This window comes from Psammomys obesus, unplaced genomic scaffold, assembly GCF_907164565.1.
Source record: "Psammomys obesus unplaced genomic scaffold, mPsaObe1.curated_primary_1811, whole genome shotgun sequence".
Taxonomy (NCBI): Eukaryota; Metazoa; Chordata; class Mammalia; order Rodentia; family Muridae; genus Psammomys; species Psammomys obesus.
The window spans coordinates 525,272-548,185 of record NW_026596134.1 but is presented as its reverse complement, the minus strand read 5'-3'; the positions used below and the strand labels follow the sequence as shown (position 1 = coordinate 548,185).

The 22,914-nt window shown below is 55.3% G+C and overlaps 1 protein-coding gene across 2 annotated transcripts; it reads left to right on the top strand.

The window, feature by feature from the left end:
* Positions 1 to 1,649: 1,649 nt before the first annotated feature.
* On the top strand, positions 1,650 to 22,053 carry Adss1 (adenylosuccinate synthase 1). 2 transcript variants are annotated; one of them, XM_055593021.1, is made up of 13 exons: positions 1,650 to 1,922; positions 9,948 to 10,050; positions 13,609 to 13,671; positions 14,086 to 14,136; positions 14,452 to 14,518; positions 15,346 to 15,453; positions 15,580 to 15,661; positions 15,844 to 15,970; positions 16,627 to 16,781; positions 17,531 to 17,655; positions 19,096 to 19,193; positions 20,544 to 20,693; positions 21,680 to 22,053. In XM_055593021.1, the coding sequence occupies exons 1-13, from the start codon at positions 1,860 to 1,862 to the stop codon at positions 21,730 to 21,732; spliced, it is 1,245 nt and encodes a 414-aa protein (XP_055448996.1). In that variant the 5' UTR covers positions 1,650 to 1,859; the 3' UTR covers positions 21,733 to 22,053. The 2 variants fall into 2 exon arrangements, with proteins under 2 accessions (XP_055448996.1, XP_055448995.1); XM_055593020.1 differs by lacking the exon at positions 1,650 to 1,922 and adding an exon at positions 2,311 to 2,577.
* The last annotated feature ends 861 nt before the right edge of the window (positions 22,054 to 22,914 follow it).

The window sequence follows — 22,914 nt, the reverse complement described above, 5'->3', positions numbered from 1 at the left end:
TTGCCACAGCACTCATGTGGAGATCAGAGGACAACTTTGGAGAATTTTTCTTGCCGTGTGGATCCAGGGGATGGGTGGCAAGCGCCTTTCCCGTCCAAAGTAGCTTGCTGGCTCCTCGTGCTATCGCTTCTAAGCAGCTTAGCTCCGTCTTCTTGTTCTGGACTTTCCAGATACTAAAGTAAAACTGGGTTGGGAATTGTCTGCTCCTGGGTAGAATGCCTACCCCACCAGTCCAACCTGCTGAAGCCTCATGTCAGGGCAGTGCTTCACCTGCCTGAATCCCCCAAACTTGGCGACTGCTGCCCTGCCCACCACCCGGGACCAGGCTCACAGAAGGGATGCTGATTCCGGCTGGCAGGGCGCCAGCTGTTGAGAGAGAGCTGCCTCCTTTCACCACTGTTTGCTGGAAGTCAGCCGAGTGGCTGGCAGATGTGGAAGAGGCCAGGCCTGTGGCAGCTATGGAGTGCTTGGAAGCTGCAGGCTTCTGGGTGTGAGTTCACACGCATCATCTGTAGGTGTGTGGCATGGTCTTGGGGTCCCAGGGGGACCATAGGTGCCCTGCCTGCATACCCTCCCCCTAAGCCTGTGCAAAGCTTTTGTTGAAGCCACTTGTCTGAGGTCACACAGCTGCAGAGCCAGAATCCCCCAAACTTCGTGACCACTGCCCTGCCCACCACCCAGGACCAGGCTCACTGAGGGTGTGGGGGTGCTAATTCCGGCTGAGCCTTGTGACTGGCAGGCTGTTGAGCCTGAGTGAAGCTATTTTTAGAAAAGCCTTCCCCCTTACCTCTGGGACCTTGTCTATTTATAGTCCCAGCTTCAGGAGACTCAATGCCCCAGGACCCATCTAAGCCCCCATAGCGGGTCCCTTGGAGCCCTAACTCATGCCTCTCACCCAGAATCCCAGGTTTCCCCCAGGAGGGGGAGCCAGAACTCCTTTCAGACTTGCAGCAACACCTCCCAAGGGGGCAAGGGCAAGCATAAAGGTGACTGAAATGACATTCAACACGGGCATTCTTAATTCATAATCTCTCTCACCTGGAGAAAAAGCTCATTGACCCTTATGTCATTCTGCCGGCCTCTCTCTGCTGTGCCCCATACCCTGTCTCCTGTGACCCCTCTCCTCTCCTGCGACCTCTTTCCTCTCCTGTGCCCCCCCCCCCATCTCCATTGCTGCATCAGCTGCCTCTGCAGCCTCACCTTTCTGACAGGTATTTCTGTCAGGTATTCCTGCCTGCCCCAGCTACTTCTCCAGAAACCGTGGCCTGAACCACTTTATAGTCCTCTTCTACTAGCCTGTCCCCTCCCCACTGTGGCTCTGAGTGAGGAAGGTAAGGATGTGTGGTCTGCACATAAAGGCTGTAGCTTTCTCCTGAGATGCCATGTCCAGACCCAAGGCCCTGACTGCTTCGCCGGAGCAACTGAAGAGGAAGCCACCGTCCCTAAGTGAAACACAGGGGGTTGGGGCCACACCGCCAGAGGGTGTGTCGAGTCTCCCCAGTCTTGTGACAGGCTTGAGAACTGCCCCGGGACAAATCTGTGAACCTGTCCAGGGGTCAGACAACACACTCTGGAAGGACACACACACTGGGGGGTGGGGCACAGAGGCCTCCCAGCCCCAGGGCCTTCCTTGCTCCCTGTTTCCAGCCTGGACTGACCTGCTCCATCTCCCACTCAGGGGTGAGCAGGGCAAAGCAGTGATCCAGGTGGGAGCCCAGGAGGGGCAGAGGCCTCTTGGAAACCCGAGCCCTGCTCTGCCCGAGCGTCTCTCAAGTCGCACTGACCCGGGTGGTGGCGGTGCTTCGTCCCACACTTGGTCTGGAGTCTAAGGGCTAGCTACAGCCACCCCGCGGAGCTGCATGCCACCTCCACACCACGTCCTGGGCCGCAGGGCCGGCGGAGAGAGGCTGTCTTCAGCTAAGGTGACTTTCCGGGCTGCTCTCAAGAGACTAGCGCCCAGTCCTGGACTGGAGGTTCACCACGGGAAAGCAGGTGATCCCCGGCAGGTCTGTTTTTGCTAACCCCTCTCTTGCCCGGTAAAAGACAGCCACCCTCCCAGTTCCTGCAACCCCAAACTCTAGTCCTGGCGGGCCAGTGGGCGGGCGTAATGTCCGAGTCCGCAGCACTGGCCCTTCTCGCGTCCTCAGGTGCTCTGAGTCGCTTGCCCAAGTCCTGTCGGGGAGTCTGGGCCCTAAGTGGGCACCACCTGCTGCGACCGCGGCTGGGGCTTGGAGCTGTGGCCTCTGGTCGCGGAGGTGCGTCACCGCGCGCGCAGGACCCGCCCCTGGCCCGCCCCCCTCTCTAGGCGTCCGCATTTAATGGAGCGAGAGCGCTGGCGGCGGCGGGCTTTCTTGCGGCCCGGCGCAGCAGACGAGCTAAGCCAGCATGTCGGGGACCCGAGCCTCCAACGACAGGCCCCCCGGCACGGGCGGAGTCAAGAGGGGGCGGCTGCAGCAGGAGGCGGCGGCGACAGGCTCCCGCGTGACCGTGGTGCTGGGCGCGCAGTGGGGGGACGAGGGCAAAGGCAAGGTGGTGGACCTGCTGGCCACGGACGCCGACATCGTCAGCCGCTGCCAGGTGCGGGCCAGGCGCCGAGTCCCTCCCCAACCCGCCCAGCGAGCCTCTCCCCTTCCCTGGGATCCAGCCGAACCCTGTCCTCTTGTGCCCTGACTGGGTCACAGCCTTTTGGATTTCTCCCCTGCAGGAGCACCTTCCCTACCTCCCTACTGCCTAAACCCTCCCCCCACCCCCCACGCACACACCCTCTCATCCAACGCTCTCGTCCTCCCACCTGCCCACCCCCTCCCCAGGGCAATGGCAGGGGCCCTGAGCTAAAAATATAAGTTGCTGAGGTGGGGACATGGGATCCTCAGGGGTAGGGCGTTCCAGGGCAGTGACGGTGGGCCCTTTGGTGGGGATAGCCCCACCAGGGTGGGTCGAGGTCCCCTAGGACACAGAGAGCTGCCTTCTGGGCAGGGGGTGGCCCTGGTGAATCAGCCAAGAGACAAGATGAGGATAGGGGTTTCACCCAGTGGAAGGGCAGGGGCAGGTGCTGAGTTCAAAGGGCTGGCTGACGCGGGGAAGGGAGGAGCCACAGATTTCACGGCAGAGTGATCCCGTGGCCGTGGTCCTCAGAAGTCCAAAGACAGACTTTGCACTTGTGGCCAGCTGCAAACTGCACTGAGCAGCGACGTGTGTTCTGACTCTGGACCGGGGGTTGGACCTCCTTAGGTCCCTGCTGCTGCAGCTGACAGCCACACTGCTCAGCACAAAGGGCTCACTTTCGGGAACGTACCCTGGCATGACTGGATTTGGGGCCACGCTTAGGGCTGCTGACCTAAACGAAGGTGGGACACCTGCTGGAGGTCCTTCTCCCTGGCTCTGCGGCTTTCTTGCAGAGTTGCTGAGGAACTCAGAGCAGGGAGGAGGCCTGGCTCTCCAGGCCATACCTGCCCAGCTGGGGATGAGGATTTCCCGAAGTTCTCCGAAGAACAGGGAGATAGCCTGCTCTTTCGCCCTGTTCACCCCTCTCTCTTGAAGTCTCTAGGTCCTAAGGACAGTCCTCCAGCCCCTACCCCTCACACCTCGCATGCTTTGTCCAGCTGTGTGTGTGTAGCTGGGATATATTCCCAGTGGTCAGTGGTCCTGCTCGCTCCAAAGTGTCCCAGCACCACAGGCCCCCTCCCCCTTCCTCTGGGCCATCTGTTCCTGTGACACCATACAGCTTGCTGATTCTAGTCGGCACTGTCAGGGAAGCCCTGTAGAGTGCCTGGATGGCCCCAGGCTCTGCTTCCAGTTGTGGACACAGTTCCGGGTGGGGATGGCCCCTCCCTGCTCTCTCCTCAAGTCACACCCAGATCCCCATTACTTGACAGGACCTGCAGAGATCAGAGCAGGACCACAATCACCCACTCAGCTGAGCTCTCTCCCTACAGCCTGACCTCCCAGCAGACCCATATAGGTCTGTCTCTCTTCTAGTCTCTAATGGACTCGAAGATCAGGAGCCTCCGATAGAGCTCCTCTATAGGTGGGGAAACTGAGGCTCAGAGAAGTTGAGGAATGAAACTAACTGTCCCTTTGGGTCCCTTATAGCTTTTAGCTCATTCCACGACGAGGGCACAGGCCTACCCTTCTTCCCCGAACTCTACAGAGAAGGCAGCAGACAGAGCCAGCATTCCATCGGGGCGCCACTCAGCACCCTCTGGAAGGCACCTTCAGTCCTTCCTCCCTGGGTGTCCAGACCCTGGGCCATTGCAAGCACTCGGTGACTCTGGCATCCTGCACTCGTCCCTTTCCTTGGCAGGGGCCTCTTTGCCTGCCACTGGCCTCCCACATCTTCCCTAGTCTATGTCCCCACAGCCAGCCCTATGTGACCAGAGGCTGGCAAGGTGGGGGTCTAGTCAAACTGCCTCTGACTTTGGACGGGTGCATGAACCAAGTGAAGGTTCCAGAGGCCACCCTGAAGCCGTGGAGACAAAGGGCCAGTGATGACAAGAATGCAAGTCAAGTTCTCCACCCTGTAGTAGGTTACCTAGACATGCCATACCCAGCGAGGCTACCGTTCCTTGGGCTTCTGGAGAGTGACCCCTAGGCTCAGCACTGGTCTAAGTAGTAGCTGTGCCCCAGGGGACACAGACTCCATGCTCTGCTAACCCTTCATTGCCAACAGGGCTATCCTCCTCATCTGGCCTCCACAGCTTTCTGTAGCCACAGTCACTTGTTGGAGGCTCCACTTCCTGTACCCTGGCTCTGACTCTACCCAGCCCCCACAGCTGCCCTTATCTCTTGCTTTGCCATCTTGATTAATTGGGGTCTGTTGGTCAGAATGCAGTGCTGGGCCCCCAGGAGCACTCCCGCCAGCATCGCCGGCCCTGGGTCCTGCCTGCACTCTTGCTTGCCTCTAGGTCCCTGCTCTGATTTGGTTCACCGTCCACTCCTCCTCTTGACACTGTGGCATTCTTCCTCCACCCTGCACCTCTGAGGCTGTCAGGGACTGTACTGTCTTCCTCCCTGGTTGCCTATGATCCTCCAGCCCTCACTCCCCTCCAGGCAAGTCTTTCTGACCAGGCCCTGCCCAGGGTACATTGCTCTTGTGCTGGGGGATTGGTTCTCTCTTCCTCTTCCTGTGCCCACGCCTCCTCTTGCTGTGTCCTCCAAGTTTCCTCCTCTGCTGCCTGACTGGAAAGCTGTGTCCAGCTGCTCCCCCAGATGGACCCATTGTACCTGTTACCTGGTGGGCATCTTGGCCACTACCTCCTGATGCATCCCATTGCTTGTCTAGGCTCCTCCTTCTGTTCCCATCATAATCTTTCTCTGATACGTGTGATGGTCTGCCTGGCACTGCCGTACTGCCAGGATTGTTGGGATTTAAAACTCTCCTTCCAAGTGGTTGGAGGGCCAGAATCTTCAGGGTGCTAGGGCACTGTTACCTGACCGTGCGCAGTACTAGGCTGCTAAGGGGGCTTTCTGGTTTCCACTGTGAGCCCACATACCATTCACTTGTCTGTGGTTGTCGTCGAGCTGAGGCCACCCTGTGGAAGGGCTGGCCCCAGGCAGTGGTAGATAGCCGTGGCCATGACCACAAGGCTTGGAATCCCTGTGCTTTCTCTAGCAGAGTGGCGCTCTTAAAGCTGAGTGGGACAGACTGGGAAGGCAGGAACATAGAGCACCCCCTGGTGGAAGGCCAAGGCCACAGCTCTCTGTCCAGGGACCTGCCGGGCAAGGTCCAGGCCTAGAGGACAAAGGCAGGGGGAGGATAAGGAAGGCCTTATCCTGTGCTATAGGTGCTCTGTGTCCACACACAGGCCTCCAGGATGGAGCAGCCCAGCTGGGCGGGAAGGTCTAGTTCAGGCCTTTGTCCAGCAGGGCCCTGGGTCTGTCCTGAAAGGATTCACCGGGACACTGGCTGGTTGTATCCAACCCTCAGGTCCTCTGCTTGGCTTAGGGTCTTTACAATGACAGGGCCCTGCATAGTCAGGAGGAGCTGTGTCCAGATGGCCACAAGATGGATGGCCATAGGAAGAGCATTCTGGATATTGGGGTCAGATCTCAGGGCTGTGGGGGCAGGTGGGTTCTCCAGAGAGGCATGGCTAGGCAGAGGAAAGGAGGATTGGTCCTGTGATACATGCCCACAGCCACTGCATATGTAGCCCAGGCAGAGGGTACCCTACAGAGACTGCACTAGGCCCCTTCCCTGCCTCACTCTGGAGATGTGGGTCACAACTCCAGGGCAAAGCAGCGGTCCGGACCAAGCTGATCTGGAACAGAATCTGGTCTGAAGACAAAGGTCTCTTGTCTTAAACTCTTGGACACCAGGGTCTGAGGGCTCTGAGGGACCAGCCAGGCTGTCAAAGAGTGTGAGGGGGACGTCAGTGTACAAGAGGGCCTCAGAGTCGGGCCAAGGAGAAAACCCCGGGAGGAGCCTAAAGGCACCAAGTGGTGCTGCCGTGCTCAGCAGGTTCCTTGATGCCCCTAACCCTGGGCCCACAGCCTGGTGTAAACCCCTGAGGTTCAGGTATCTAGAGGTATGTGCCATGAGCTGTTCATGTGGCCATTCGCCTTACCTGGCCAATGGTGAGAGGTGTCATGGTGTGCCTTGGTGTGACTATGCCTCAAAGGGTACTGTTCCACACTATTCACACTGTAGGTGGAGAGGGGCTGCCCTTGCTGATAGACTCTGAAGGCTGTGCCCAGGTGCCTGGCATCTGTCTGCAAACATGGGCAGCTGGTCATCTTCCAGTAGACCTCCAGGAAGGGGGATCAGAACAAGCGCTTGGCTGTCACACCCTTAGGTCCTCCTTACTGGACCTGTCATCCTGAGCAGAAGGCCATCACAGCAGGGCTGGGCCACCGCAGGTTGGGCTGTTCCTAACATACCTTGGCCAGTGCCCTGCTTGGGCACTTCTCAGCATCGAGGGGTCTGTGAGATCCTGAGCTCTAAAATGCCTTAGAGGCTGACACAGTTCTCCATCCCCAGAGCTGGAGCTGACAGCGGCACAGATGGTGTTTCCTTGCTTGTGTGGAGCTCCACAGGGCCCTCAGGAGCCAGCCCACTTGTGGGGATTGATGGGCCTCAGAAACAGAGCTGACCTCTGCTTCTCCTCACCCCACCTCCTGCATGGTAGCCAAGTCTAATCAGCTATACCAGGCAGGTCCCCCACATTTTCAGAGGTTGGTGACTCTGATCATGCCCAGATCTTATGGAATGTCTTGCCCAGGTTAGTAAAGCCAGAGAAAAGACATGAGAAGGCTTGTCTCCATCTCTTCCAAGTGTTCCTATGCAGACTGTCAGTAGGAAGAGGGTGGCTGACTCTGGCCTCCACAGGGTTGCTGGAAGCCCAGTGTCCTGGGATAGTGTGTGCCTTAGCAATGGCCTGTGTCTGGTGCCCAGCTGTTGCAGTAGGCACTGGTCATCTGATATGTGTTGGCCCATGAGGCTCATGCCTGTTTCTAGGCACCTATGTTTACCCCCAACACAGACAGGCGGGTGCTGGCTGTCTGTGTCCTCAGGCCAGCTGACATGGCTCTGGGCACTCAGAGAGAGAGTGGCGCAGAGCATCCCTTCCAGGGTGTCTGGGTTCCCTGGACCTAGTCACAGGGGTGCCTAGACATCAGGGAGGTTGGCCATCTTGCTCTCCCTGGAGGCCTGCCAGCCCACTCTAGGCTCTGCTGCAAGCCTGTCTTCTCTTGGGACCTCAGTTTCCCCATCTTCAGAGACACCTCTGACTGCCTCAGACAGGAAACAGGATTGTGGGTGCTGACATATTTTGGGAACTAAAAGGGGAGTTAGCAATTCTGCACCTGCTGTGGCAAAGCATGGATGGAGTCTCCAAACCCTGGAGGGCCTGTCTCCATTCTGATGGTCTGATCCCATAAGCTCAGGGGCAGGACTCAGGCATATGCGGGCCTAACTGATGGCAAGTGCAAAGCCACAGCTCTCTCCCTCAGTCCCCGCATCCTTCATGCCCCATCCACAAACCCTCTCTTCTTAGCAGTCCATCTGGGATCCTTCCCCATGCAGTTCACCTTCTAGCACCACACCTGTCCTGCTCCATAGTAGGCAGCCCAGTGTCACTCTCACCTGTTCACAGAGCCTTTAAGGCCAGACTGCCAGTCGCCTCCAGGCTTCCCAAGGAGGTATGCTCATGTGCCTGGAGCCATCCAAAGATCAGGAACTCCCTGCAAGTCACGATGAGCTGAGGCGCTCCCAGACAGTCCCCACCCTTTACACAGAGACAACGCCAGCAGATTGCTTCAGAGGCCTCAGGACAGACTGCACAAGTGCACCTTCCCTGACAGACGGGTGTCTGGGGCCCAGGCCACAAAGCTGGCCTCTTTCTGACCCATCTCTGTCACCTGATGTCATCTACATGGTAACAAGAGGGTAGGCAATGAATGGGAAGCTTAGGCATGCAGGTCTGGGGCCTGCTCTTAAAATGTGAGGAATGTGAAGTCCTTGGAGTGGAAGATCTCGCCATCAGCAAGCATTCTTTGCCATCTACCTCACTGGGGTCTGGGAGATATGGCTCTGTCCCTCACATCGTGCATAAGAGGTGTCACAGAGGGAGGCGAACCTTCACTGAGGGTCCTGCTTGGGTGCACAATGAAAGATATATGGGAGCTGAAACCCCTCAGCTCCATCAGCAAGTTAAACAGAGTGGCACGTGCCTGGCCTTTGTGTCTTCTGGGGCAGGGAAGTGAGCTTGAGCTGAGCGTCATCGCCAGGCCCCATTGTACAGTTAGGGGACCACAGTGCTGTCTGCAGGTGGGGTTTGATACTGCAGAACATAACAGGCCTTTGAAAGCCTGGCCACCACGTTTCTCCGGAACAATCTCTCAACCTGTGGGCTGTGACCCCATTGAGGGTCACATGGCAGATATCCTGCGTATCAGCTATTTACATTATGATTCATGGCAATAGAAAGTTACAGTTATGAAGTAACAATGAAGTGATTTTATGGTTGGGGTCACCACAGCATGAGGAAGTGTATTAAAACGTCACCGCTTCAGGAAGGTTGAGAATCACTGTCCTATAGGTACCACATACAGAATGTGAGAAACGTGATGTATGAAACATCAGGCCATCTTGACCTTGCCACTCACTATGCCAATCTGTGTGCCATCTGTGGATATCCATGTGGTATGGTCCTTTCACCTGTTCATGACTTTGGCCTTACCCATTGTGCTTTGCCCTCGCCCACCCCCCAGCACACCCCAACTACAAGTTCCTGCTGGACAAAGACCTGCTAAGTAGCTTCCCCGACCCCATGTGGGTGACAGGCTACCACAGTCCAAGGCAAGAACATTTTGGTGTCCCACTGCTCAAGTCTCTCTATTGCTCTGTTGACATCATCCTCCGCCGTGAGCCTCTGGGAGCCTGAGAACACAGTGTCCAGGGCTTGGAGCTGTGTGCTTGTGATCAGGTGGCTTGTGATTAGTGGTAGAAGGATGCTGGAGCCCAACACCTAGCCTTGGTGCTGGGCTCTCTCCCCGCCCTGAAAGCTCTATCCCAGCTGGCCTACCTATCCGCAGTCAGCTTGAATTCCCCAAAGAAGGAGCCTCCCCAGAACATTTTACTCAGGATGGGGCCTGCTGAAGAAGGCAATGTGCTGCGCTGTAGGGTCTTGGTCTGCTTTCCACAGGGTTCGTTCCTCCCTGGTGGAGAGGGGTGCTCGGCCAGGTCCACCTGCCAGGGCTGCCCTGAGCCCTGGGACCAGGCTGGATCAGAGCATCCCACATCGAATCTCTACATCAGACACTAACTCAGCCAAAAGCCCTGACCACTGACCTAGCTTGCCCAAGTCCTATTGCTGAACAACACTGGGTCCTCAAGCACCATGTAGGGAGAGATCTGGCTCTGGAGTGAGGCTAGGGTATTAGGCAGGCTCCTGCGGAATAGTCTTCCACACCCAGGTACCAGCAGCTCATTTGGGTCTCTCTGTTCCCAGGGAGGCAACAACGCTGGGCACACCGTAGTGGTAGACGGCAAGGAGTACGACTTTCACCTGCTACCCAGCGGCATCATCAACACCAAGGCTGTGTCATTCATTGGTAAGTACCCCATCAGCACCAGCCTGGATGCCAGTGTGTGGGGAGTCTTGCTGTACAACCCCAAGAGCTGGACCTCAGCCTGCTTGCCCCACTGTGCTCCCCTGGGGGCCCCACCCAGAAATTATCCTCAGAGCCTGGTCTCAGAGGGAGCAGGAAGCTCTGGAGCGTACAGAGCTCCTTCTCTCTCTCTCCCTCTGCCTCTCTCTCTGTGTATGTGTCTGTGTGTATATATCTGTTCAAGTTCATGTGCATGGGTATGTTTGTATGGGGCGGGTGAGCATTCAACAGTGTGCCTCCAGAGTACATGGGCCTGGGAACAGCCTGAGTACGTATAGCTGTGCCTTCCTGATGCTGCCTGCGCTGTGACAGCCATTACCCCTTGGACAGCTGCTCCAGTTGCCTGACAAGGCTTCCCCACCCTGGGTCTCTCTAGTTCTTACTCAAGAGGACCCACCCTCTGGGTCACCCCCAGCACCTCCTGTCCTCATTCTTCTAGCTCTGGTTGACATATGTGTGGCTTATCTGACCCTCACATCTCAGTCAGGAGGCAAAGGTGAGGCACTGCCTGTCCATGGCCAGCTGATAGCACAGGTCTGCCCATCGTGTAGGAGCAGAGGAAGGAAATCTGCAAGGTAGGGGCTGCGGTGGGTAGAGTCAGAGCGCAGGCTCCTTGGAGGCTCTCCTCCCAAGCGCACACGGTCTCTAGCCCTCCCAGGACAGAGCCAGGACAGCGGTGGTGCTCACCTTCCACAGGGAGGAGCCCCCACTGCGGAGGCGGCCTGTCTACGTGTGTGCTCAGCAGGGCAGCTGGACAGTGGTGCTGTCTGTCCTTGGGGAAGGCTGCAGGAGACAACCTGCCAACCTGGTCCTGCTTCATCCAGAACCTTCCTAGGCAGAACCCGGAAACACAATGGAGACACACATTGCCCAGACCATGTGCTGCCTGGCCCTGGGGATGGCTTGGAGCCAACAACAGGAGAGTGGCTGGCAGTCATCTGCAGCTCAGCAGCAGAGGCGCTGTGTTCACCATAAGCGTGCCCGGCGCAGCCACTCAGCAAGAGCACCACCCTGTGCTGACCCTCGGCTTGCGACACCCCTTGCTTCTGCCCTGGGGTTATTTCAAGATGCTGTGGCATTTGGGTGACCTTTTGGGTGCACTGTGGCTTGTGTAATCTCTGAGTCACTCCGATCTGGTGTCCCACTTCCCTCTGCCAAACCCATGCCAGAGCCAACCCCATGAGGCTGGCGTAGGACTCCTCCTGACAACGGCAATCTCTGCTTGCGTGGGTCTCGTCAATCCAGACCCTACATTGGCCTGCCATGTGGCCTTCAGCAGGCTTTCCTTTCTGAGCCTCTGTCTCTAGCCGAGGACCCATGTTTGTTTCCCATGGTAAAGCACAGCTCCCAGGGCGTTGATAGGGTTCCGGGAAACTTCAGGGTCCACATTTCTCCATGGTTCCTGTTTTCCTTTTTATATCATTTCAACAAATGGAACTGCTTCATTGAGCCATAATTTATACGTCATAATTTATGCTTCAGCCCACTGTAGGGGCTGAACGGGTGGCTCAATGGCTAAGAGCTCTGCTGCTCTTTCAGAAGACCTAGGTTCAATTCCCAGCACCCACATGGCAGCTCACAACAGTCTGTAACTCCAGTTCCAAGATGTCTGACATCCTCTTTTGGCCTCCATGGGCAAAACACCCACACACATAAAATAGAATTAAAGTTTTGAGGCCACCACAGTTGACTCCAGAAGGTTTGGGTCCCTCCGCTGACCTGCCATCTGGGTGGCAGTTTAGATTTGTGTTGCTGCTTTGCTTTGCTTTGCTTTTGAGATGGAGGGGGTGGAGGGGTCTCATTTAACCCAGGTCAGTCTTGAACCTGCTCCAAAGCCAAGTCTAGGCTTGAATTCCTTATCCTCACCCTGTACTGGGTTGATCTGGAATTTTGAGACACATACTGGCTCCCATACTGGCTCTAAACTTATGATCCTCCTGCCTGAGACCCCCAAGTGCTGAACTCTGGGCCTGCACCTCATGCTTCCAAGGGGCTGTAGCCTGCTGTTCCGGGATCAACTGAGCAGATATGCAGTCACATTCCCTTAGAACAGGATGCACTCTGGTTAGCTGGGCAGAGAAGGCTATCCCTGGAGGCACGGGTGGGGTGAGGGCAGCAGGAGCAGGGGACTGTGGCATCTGGGTTCCTTCCTCATGGGCCATAGAGAGGGCTTCCCGCTAGGCTGTCCTGGGTTGGACCCTGGCTGTGCTTAAAGCTCATTTGGAACCAGGCCCGAGCACAGCGCCTCTGCTCTGGTCTGCAGTGGTTGCCATGTGGAAGACAGCTCTGTTCCTGTCTGTTTCTCATTGCTTTGATCAAGCTCTCTGCAGAAAAGCAACCTGGGGAGGGAAGAGTTTATTTGGCTTGCATTTTCAGGTCACAGTTCAATGCTGAAGGAAGTCAGGGCAGGAACTTAAGTTCCTGAAGCAAAAACCAAAAAGAACACTGTTCACTGGCTCTCTCATGCTTTGAATCATTCATGCTCAGTTTCATTCATTCATTCATTCATTCATTTTGTCTTCCTCATCCTATTCTTTTGTTGAAACAGGGTCTTGCTATATAGACCAGGCTAGCCTTAACCCACAGAGATCTGCCTGCCTCTTCCTCCAGACCACTGTGATTAAAGGCGTGCTGCACCACACCCACCCTCGGCTAACTTTCTTACACAGCCCAGACCCACCTGCCTAGGGATGGCATCACCCACTGTGAGCTGGGCCCTCTTACATCGATTAGCAATGAAGATAATGCCCCGGAGACATGCTCACATGCCATCTGCTCAAGGAGTTTTTCAACTGAGGTTACTGCTTCCTGGGTAACTCTAGGTCAGCTAACAACAGAGACTAAGCAGGAGCACCTCCATGACTGCCCTTGCCCCACACTAGCTGGGGGGCTGGGCGGACAACCTTCGCAGACACTCTATTTGCCTGGGTCTGAGGGTCCTCCAGATCTCCTGGCTTGACAGCTCACTTCCTTTGACACTAAGCGACACCCCAGCAATTGACATTCACAGATATTCATCCAGTCACCCTCCAGAGCCTCCACAGCCTTCAATATTTGTCAGTTATAAGCTTTGTCACCGTCAGGGTGGGCTCAGTGCTCTGCCCCTTTGGGTGTACACCCAGGACTGAGGCTTACGGGGCATCACACCATGTCTGCAGAACTTTCCATCCCCCAAACCAACACTACAGAGTCCTAACCACCAGCCTACCTGCCCACCCTTCTGCTTCCCTCGGCTCCCAGAACCTGCTACTCTTTCTGTCTTCGTGATTGAGGTACCCTGAGACCTCACCTAAGTGGGTTGTAGGGATCATGTCTTCAGAGTCTGAGCCCAGTGTTCCCAAGTATAACTGTGCTCTTGCATGTGATGGAGTGACCTTTCTCTTGAAGAGTGGACCTCATCCACCATCTAGGTCTGGGCACTTGAGCCGCCTGCTCCTGCAGTCTGCCAATACCATTTGAAACATTTCCAACCTGGGTCGTGATTTGTGCCTTGTGTTGCAGGCAATGGTGTGGTTATCCACTTGCCAGGCTTGTTTGAAGAGGCAGAGAAGAATGAGAAAAAAGGTAGGCCATTCAGGCTCTTGCCCCACCCACAGGCCCACCTGCCTGCTGAGGTCCTGGCTGGCTGCTCACTGCATGCCAGCTTTGCAGCGTGGAGAGCAGAGCCCTCACCAAAGGGCAGAAGCTGGGCAGCCCGGACTCTGAAAAAGTGCTCCTGTGGGTTCTGTTTTGGGGTTACAGGCTTCTCCAGGAAGGAGGCTGAAGCAAGAGGAGCATGGGTGTGCTGTCTCTTGGATGGGGGTCCAGGGGCGTCAGCAGGGAACAAGGGCCAGGGCATGGCTGTGGCTGCTGTGCAGTGCATGTGGTCCTTTGGAACCTGGCCACTCACTTCAGCGAACCGTCCTGGTGTGTGTGGGGGGAGGTGGCTCTCATCAACTGAGAGTGCACACAGCTGTCATCTCTGCCGTGTCCCTGCAGGTCTGAAGGACTGGGAGAAGAGGCTCATCATCTCTGACCGGGCCCACCTTGGTAAGGTTCCCATGGGCCCTGGGGATGGTCCCTTCTTCCCCCTCCATGGTACGGAGCTCAGGAGACCCTGGAGGGCCTGCCTGGTGCCATATGCTGCCGAGCCTTACTCTTTTTAATGAGCTTCAAGGTAGGAGCTAGGTCAAAGCCAGGGTCATACTTGGTTACCCCTTTGCGGAGCCTGGGCTCTGGAACCCCAGAATCTGCTCCCAACCAGGCACCTGCTGACCCTGCTCTTGACACCATTCAGAAAATGAGGTCCCTCACCAAGCTCTGTCCTCTGCTCCTCTCCTGCCCATGTGCTGGCCGCGGGAACAGTGTTTGACTTCCACCAGGCAGTAGATGGGCTGCAGGAAGTACAACGTCAAGCGCAAGAGGGGAAGAAGTAAGTCCCTCGCGCCACCATTCTTCCTCTCCCTGGGGACTGGCAGTTCCACGTTCTGGCGGCCTGGTGCAGATCCTGTCTGAGCAGGAGAGGGGGCTGCCATCAACCAGCTTAGGGGTCCCTTGAGAATAACACCGGTGAGAACAGCAGGGTAGTCCGGCCTCGAGGGCCACACTCTGTGGGCTGCCGAGATGTCCTCTGCCCTAGCTGCACCATCCGGACCAAGTGAACTCCAGATGCTAGGGATGCAGGTGGGGGCCGTCAGAGCAACACACACACTCCACCGATGTGCACAGTACTCACATCCACGTCAAGCCACATTTGCTCATACAACTGCGCATGTGAGCACTGAAGTGCATTTGCATGCGCACATGAACATTCACACATGCATACAGGCGTGTATTTGCAGCACACATGTATAGGTTCCTTCACACAGTGCACATGCACTCACATATGCGCACCAGCACATGCACACTCTCCGTGAACACACAGCAAGACGCTTGTGGCGACGCTGAGTATTTGATTCACTTGGGGTCCGCTGTGCAGGCCGTAGGATAGGTATGTAGCACCAGTGCAAATGCTGAGAAGCAGACAGGGAAGCCCTGATGCTGGGACCCAGAACTCTCTTTCCCACCTGCCCTGCACCTTGCCGCTGTGCGTACGCTGGGCGGGCGTCCTCAGCATCCCAGACTCCAGCCCCCGCTGCTGCTGTTGGGTGGCTTCCTTCTCACCTTCTGGCCTTGATTCAGTGGGCGGACCCTGGGTCTGCCAGAAGCTGGGGTGCAGTCAGCAGAGCTCCAAAGTAGCACCCACTCTCCATTTTTCAGTATCGGCACAACCAAGAAGGGAATTGGACCAACTTACTCCTCCAAAGCTGCCCGGACAGGCCTCCGTATCTGCGACCTCCTGTCGGACTTTGATGAATTTTCTGCCAGGTAGGTCTGCACTCTCCCACAGCCCAGGGGTAAGACACGGAAAGGTGGCGGGAGACATGCTGGGAAAGAGAGCCCGTGGGTTCAGTGTGTGCCCTCAGAGGGTCACAGTGAGGGTTCCCTGCACAGATTCAAGAACCTGGCCCACCAGCACCAGTCCATGTTCCCCACACTGGAAATAGATGTGGAAGGTCAACTCAAAAGGCTCAAGGTAAAGGACACTGGGCCAGACGCCGAGGAAGCTCGTGGGGGCGGGGCCCACCTCCTGGGTGTGAAGTGGGAGCTGCCACCGAGCACACCAGTCCCAGGCAGGCACTACTGCCACTTTCAGCTTTTGCGGGCAGTGTGGACCCTGCCGCTCCACGGCCTCATGTGGTTGCACGGTCCTCTCAGGGCTTTGCTGAGCGGATCAGACCCATGGTTCGAGATGGCGTCTACTTCATGTACGAGGCGCTCCATGGGCCCCCCAAGAAGATCCTGGTGGAAGGTGCCAACGCAGCCCTCCTTGACATTGACTTCGGTGAGTAGACTGAAACAGCGGAGTAAAACAGGCCACCTTCCAAGGTCACAGTGCTGTCCATACCCCCACCATGATCCCATTGTCCTGTTTGCCTAAATCCAGCCAGATAATGCAGCATCAAAGGGGCTGAACTAAGAGAGGGAGTTGGGGTGAAGGGGTCAGGAGTGGGACAAGAGAGCCTTGCAAGGCCAGGGACCTCGTATCCCCCACCCCCATCCCTCCTTACGCCCCCCACCCCCCATCCTCCCAGTCTACTGCCCGTATTGTTGGGAGGCCAGGCCACCTCAGTCAGTGCAGGCTCCGTGAGCAACACAGCACCTTATTTATGCCACTGTCCCAGGATCAGCCCTCAGACGGCGGCCCTGGTGTTCCCCACTGAGCAGTGGTTCTCAGCCCCTCCAGCGCTGCAACCCTTTAATACAGCTCCTCACATTGTAGTGACTCCAACCATGAAATTATTTTTAATGCTTCGTAACCGTAATTTTGCTGCTGTTGTGAATCGTAATGTAAATGTGTGTTTTCCAATGGGCTTAGGCAATCCCTAGCTTGAGAACCACTACCTTAGAGGGAATCCAGCTGCCCTTTGCTGAGAAGGCGTCTTGGACCCTAGGGTGTGCAAAGGGTAATGGGTAGCCACTGACCGTTCTGTCCTGCAGGGACCTACCCCTTTGTGACTTCCTCCAACTGCACCGTGGGCGGCGTGTGCACAGGCCTGGGCATCCCGCCCCAGAACATAGGGGATGTGTACGGTGTGGTCAAGGCCTACACCACCCGTGTGGGCATTGGGGCCTTCCCCACGGAGCAGATCAATGTGAGTTCCAGCACAGGGGTGCGGTGGGATATTTGGGGTTGCACAGTGTCAGGGGGAGCTGCAGGTGTGCTGAGGGGACCCTACTGAACAATTCCCTGTGTCCTAGTGGGGTATTTTTACAACACAGGCTCAGAGGTGAGGGTGTTAGAGACTTTGAAAGACAGTCTATCAGTTCACAAAAGGTGTGTGTGCGAGGGCGCGCTTCCCCACAACTCCATTTCCCCACCACATGTGTGAGGCCCACAGACAAGTGGGAATTCTCCAGCACTAACTTAGCAGCTGAAAGCAATGCCCCTGTTCCCAGCTCTCTATCCTTAGGAGCATTTCTGGAAGCTGCTGAGACCTTAGACTCTTCTTCCTGGCCCTCCTTACCTGACACCTGATTTGGATGAGTCACAGCTCTTGTCCTAGGAAAGGGAGGTGTCTGAGGGAGACTGAGGTGTGACTATATTTAGGGTGGAGCATAAACCTTGCCCGCACCCCCAACCCCGACCCCAACCCTGAGTTGGCACCACCCTTCCACAAAAGGAAAGGAGGAGGTGAGCTGCCTGTGCCTCCACAGACAGGCTGGGCTCCCGGAACAATGCTGCCTTCTCAGAACCATACTGGGGAGCAAGGCCCCCATGTGAGTGTCTCAGTTGGAAGAGGACGGAGAGGAGAGAAAGCACAGGAGACAAGCAGACACATGCCACACCTGTCCTGGCCAGTGCCCAACACGGCAGGCACAAACAGGCCTTATTTTCACACAGGAAATTGGAGATCTGCTACAGAACCGTGGCCACGAGTGGGGGGTGACCACAGGCAGGAAGAGGCGCTGCGGCTGGTTGGACCTGATGATCCTGAGATATGCGCACATGGTCAATGGCTTCACTGCGTAAGCAGCCCTTCTGAACACCATCAAAGCTATGTCACACAGGGGCAGGGCAAGCGGAACTCCTGTCAGGGCTGGGGTCTTTCTACCAGGCTCCCTCCCCAAAGCGAGGCCAACTGCGGAGTGACATGGAGGCCACAGGTGTGAAGCGAAACCAGACAGGGTCACACTTCCATCCTGACCACTGATATCAGTGCGATGTCGTGAGAGTGGTGTGAGAGTGGCCAGGTGTTCAGCATGCTGTGGGACTAGGGGCAAAGCGAGGGTGATCCTGAGCTGAGGTACTGTGGCCTGGGCAGAGCAGCTTCAAAGGAGGGCATCTTTGGGAGGATGGGGGTGGGTGGGAGATGGGAGTTCTGGCATTCAGTCCCTACCATGCACACCCAAACACAGCCCCTGGCTTTGTCTGCAGGGCATGGGGACATTCTACAAAGTACAGTGGCAGTTTCTAAACCAGAAGGACTTGGCAGTTTTAGAAGATTCTGCCCACAGGAGGAACCCGGAGAGGGAGCTTGGGAGAGGGCCAGGCCTGGGTGGGGTAAGCAGGCAGGCAGGCAGGGCTTCAGGTGCTTCTAGAAAGGGCAGGGAGGCAGACCAGCCCCATAGCTCCCATGTCCCGCTGGGAGCTGATTTACCACTCTTGAGGATACAGAACCCCAGTGAGAAAGGCTCCCTAAGAACATGAAAGCTTCCCACAGTCTGGAGACAAAGGTGGGGGGGGGGGTTCAAGATTGGGTTAAGGACTTAAGCAAGTTGTCTTCAGCAACAGTGGGAGCCTTCTGAGGCCCCGCCCCTGTGGGCCTGCAAGAGAAAGCCCCCAAGGATGCTCTCAGTGCCTGAGTGTCAGGGGCACCTCAGGGATCTCGACAGGGGTCTGATTGCTCAGGACACTCTCTTGGGACAGAAAGAGACTTCATAGGATGTTGGCTTCCCTCTCCACTTCGGTGAGAGTCCCAAGGCTTCCCCACCAGCATTGCAAGGTCCTGCTGGCTGTGGGAGAACCGGAGCCTTCCTGGGTGGGAAAGGAGCTGGTAGGGAGCTACAAGTATGTGGCTAAGGAAGATGTGTCTGAGGCCTTGTGAAGTAGATGCAGGGTAACTCTGGGTCTGCACCCCACATCCAGCCTGAGCAGGTACAGCCAGATGAGATCCTCCTGTGGATCATGTGGAACAGGGAAAGGGAAAAAAAGGGGGTGGGGGAGGAAAGAAGCTTCAGCACAGGAGAGGAAGCCCAGGTGTCAGGAATTCTGTAGCTGGGGGACAGAACTGCAGGACTCAGGCCAGGGGCAGGTGTTCCTCTAGCTCCTTCAGTGCCTGCATTTGGAGGGAATCACCTAATGTTTACTGTGTTTAGAGCAAACAGGAAAAAGAGGAGGTGAAAACCAGATGGAAACAATGACAGGAAGCTTCTCTTCATTTTGTCTGTATCTTGTTTTGGGTACAGGCTGGCCTTGACCAAGCTGGACATTCTGGATGTCCTGAGTGAGATTAAAGTTGGCATCTCCTACAAGCTCAATGGGAAGAGGATTCCCTATTTCCCTGGTATGTGAAATGAACTTGAGTTTTCCTGGCTGTTGGGACACTTCTTCCACATTAGAAAAGACATCCTCCAATTTTTAGGTGACTAGGAGAGCAGCCCCCAGCAGGCAGAGGGAAGGGGCTTAAACTCTGAGGCCACTGTTTGTCTCCAAAGACTGGAGACTGCCTGGTTTTCGTCCCTCAGTTTCTTGGGGAGTTCTCCATCTCTGGGAAGCCTCAGGCTTTCTGGTTGCTTGCAAATATACTGAGACAGGGCTGAAAGGCAGTTGAGAATCCACCCTGCCACTTGCCCTAGCTCCTGGGGACCCTCACTAGCCTCAGAAAGGCCCACCCCTAGGAAGATGGACATCCTGGAAAGTCAGGAGACATAAGCTGCTCTGAAAAACATGAATCTCTATGAAAATGCATTTCAGAGAAAATCAGCCTGTGGGTGGATTCCTTTTCCTTTTATTTTCTGGTGCTGGGGATAAAATTCAGGGCTGTGCCTGTGCTAATGGGTACTTAGGGTCTGAGCCTTGTCCTCATCCCTGGGTGGTGTTTAAGGGTCTGGCCTGGGCCCTGTGCTTATGTACCCTGACTTTTCTTAAACCCAGGGATGTACTTTTTCTGGCTTTTGGTTTCTTGTGTATCTGGAATATGCCTGTCAGCCTCAGGTCAGAGGCATCTCTCGTCAGCTGAGACTTTCTCCCCTGCTGCACATTAGAGGCAAGCCACCTCCAAGGAAACTCAGACAGATACAGCAGTGCTCCTTGGCTTGGGGGGCCATGTGCATCCTTGAGGCCAGGGTCTCTGACTCTACTGACCTCTGACCTCTGAAAGGGTGAACTTTAAGTTCGTAGAGTATTGCTGGTGGCTCAGGGTTCTGTGGCAATGAGGAGTACCCATGGAAGACACTGTCTGGCTCTGAGGCTTGAGAACCCTTCTAGAAGGTTGCCCATTCCAGCATCTTTCATTAGCAAGGGATGATGCATCCACTATGAGCCATGGGGTCCCAGCATGGAGTTGGTGGTCCTAAGCAGGAAGAGTCATATATCTTCAAGGATACCTTGGCTTCAGGATTCTAGAGTCCCTTATAATTTCCAACTGTGCCTTAGAGTTCCTCCATTGACATTCTGTGGCTACTCGGCAGATATTAGTTAGCCAGTGTCTCATAACTGGCCATGCTCCTTGGCTGTAAGGGGCACCACCAATGTCTGAAATTCACTGCAACCCCCTGCTCACTGCCCAGTGCTGAAAAGCCAGCAGGACCACTTGCCCTCAGCAGCTTCCTGTCTGCCAAGGTCAGAAGACAGCCATCCCCAGGAGTGGGACAGTCTATGGGACCCTGCTGACCCCCACCCCCAACCCCCACAGCTAATCAGGAGATACTACAGAAGGTGGAGGTAGAATATGAAACCCTGCCTGGATGGAAAGCAGACACCACTGGTGCCAGGAAATGGGAGGACCTGCCTCCGCAGGCTCAGAGCTATGTGCGCTTCGTGGAGAATCACCTGGGTGTGGCAGGTAGGTGCTGGGACTGTTCCTCCTACCCTAACACCCTAAACCTTGGATACCCTGAGGAGCCTATATCCCAACACAAGGCCTAGTGAGAAATTAGAATCCCCAGGCGGTAACCACATGAATGGAACAGACAAGAGGAGGTGGAGCTAGGAACAGGTGCCAGCTGGGAAGGTCATGTCCACAGTTCCAGCCAGGCTGGGGCCCAGTGACTCAACCTAGGATGTAGCCTAGGGTGCAAAAAGCAGGCAGGATGTATCTGCCCTGTGTCCCACATGGCTTAGGCAGGGAGTAGGACATGTCAGGAACTGCTTTCTGCTGTCCATGGATGAATGACCCATTATCGGGCCCACAATGCAGTTTAAAACTCTCCCCTTCAGGGCAGGGGAGGTGGTTCAGCAGTTAAGAGCCTGTTGCTCCTGAAGGAACCAGGGTTTTTCTGGATCTCAGTACCCACATGGCAGCTCACAGCTGTCTGTAACTCCAGTTCCAGGGGATCCTATATCCTCTTCCGACCTCTGTGGGCACCAGGCAAAATACTTACATACATAAAATAAAAAATTAAAAATCTAAAAATGACTTTATAAAAAAAAAAACAACAACAACTCTGCTTGGTGAACAAACAGCTCCTTTGCTAGGGAAATGAAAAGCACAAGCTACAGCATTAAGGAACATTTTGTAAAGTGTGTGTGCAAGTGTCCAGAGGCAGAGGACAGCCTCAGGGTCACCCTCAGGGACCTTGTCTACATCTTTTTAAGACAGGCTTTCTCACTGGCCTAGAGACCACTGAGTGCACTGGACTGGCTGGCCAGTGAGCCCCAGGGCTCCCATCTCCACCTCCTCAGTACTGGGATTATCAGGGTAGCATTCCGACCCGAGCTCTTGGAATCAAACTCAGGTTCTTGTGTTTACAAGGAAGCTCTCATCTCCCCAACCCGCCGAAAAGCGGTTTTGTTCATCATCTCCATGCTGTGCTCTTGTTGCCCTTTCAGTCAAATGGGTCGGCGTTGGGAAGTCCAGAGAGTCCATGATCCAGCTGTTTTAGATGCCAAGCAGAAGCCAGGAGGCCACACCACAGCACCACGAGTGAGCAGCTGCAGCCAGGACCCTCAGTGCAGTGCAGCCACCGCCTTCGACGAAACAATTGGAAACCATTTTCCATACTTTCATTTTTCTATGTTTGTCTTCAGCTTGGCCCACTGAATTCTACAATTTTAAGTGTGAAGTCAGCACTGTGTATATTTTTTAAAATTCTGCTTTTAAAATGAGCCCAAGTGCTTAAAACAGAGGCCTTCCATGACTGATTGTCACATGGTATGTGTTCAGTTGGAGCCATGTTATAATAAACATATCTGGGAGTCACTGAGCCACTGAGCGGTCATTACGCCTGTCTTGACTTCGGTCTTATTACTTTTAATCACTAATGACAACCTTTCCCAATGATCATGGTCTACCTGATGCTCTCTCTTCCAGAGAGCAAAGCCCAAGTAGCTATATGAGGAATGATGTCACTAGCATAGGGTCCGGGAAACCCAAATCAGAAGCAGACAGAGCCAGGATCGCACAAAGTACAGTTTTCTAGGGACTTACATACAGCAAAGCAGGAGGAGCTCATTTCCAGGGTGAGCGGCAAAGACTTACAGAAAGTCAGGCAAATGTGGCCCAAGGTCACCGTACTTGCTTTTAAAACAAAACAAAACAAAACTATTGTCCAATCATGAGATGATCTGTGTGTCTGTGGCCAGCATTTCACACTGGGATGGACTTAGTGACACTGTCCTACAGAGCTTAGGAGAGTGCCAGAGTTACCTGGCGTGTAATGTGGCTGCTATCACCAAGATAGCTGCCACTGAGCTCAGCTGGACTCCTCCATTTTTGGTGACACAGAGCTACAACCATAGAGTTATGCTTGCTCAGAAAACAAAATGCAGCCAGCCCATGCAGGGCAGACCTGGATATGACATGTTTCCCAGAGCTGGCGGCCTGAGCACACACATTCCAGAGCTGCCGGGATCCAGGACTAACAGTCCTTCCCGTCTCCAGGGACAGAGCAGCCCAGACAGCACCTCATCACTCTAGCCAAGCACAGTTGGTCACTGTCCATAGGAACTTCTCCAGACCGAATCAGACATGTCTTAACTAGTATTGCCTGTGCTCTGTGCTCACTGGGACGGCAAGGGGCTGTCTTGAATAATGTGCCAGCATTTGGGGTACATTAGGCTATCCC

Bases quoted from the DNA above. Each gene is read 5' to 3' on its own strand.
- Adss1 (XM_055593020.1), top strand. From the start codon at position 2,386: ATGTCGGGGACCCGAGCCTCCAACGACAGGCCCCCCGGCACGGGCGGA. The intron at 16,782-17,530 runs GTGAGTTCCAGC...ATTTTCACACAG, and splicing joins TCCCCACGGAGCAGATCAAT to GAAATTGGAGATCTGCTACA. The intron at 17,656-19,095 runs GTAAGCAGCCCT...TTTTGGGTACAG, and splicing joins ATGGTCAATGGCTTCACTGC to GCTGGCCTTGACCAAGCTGG.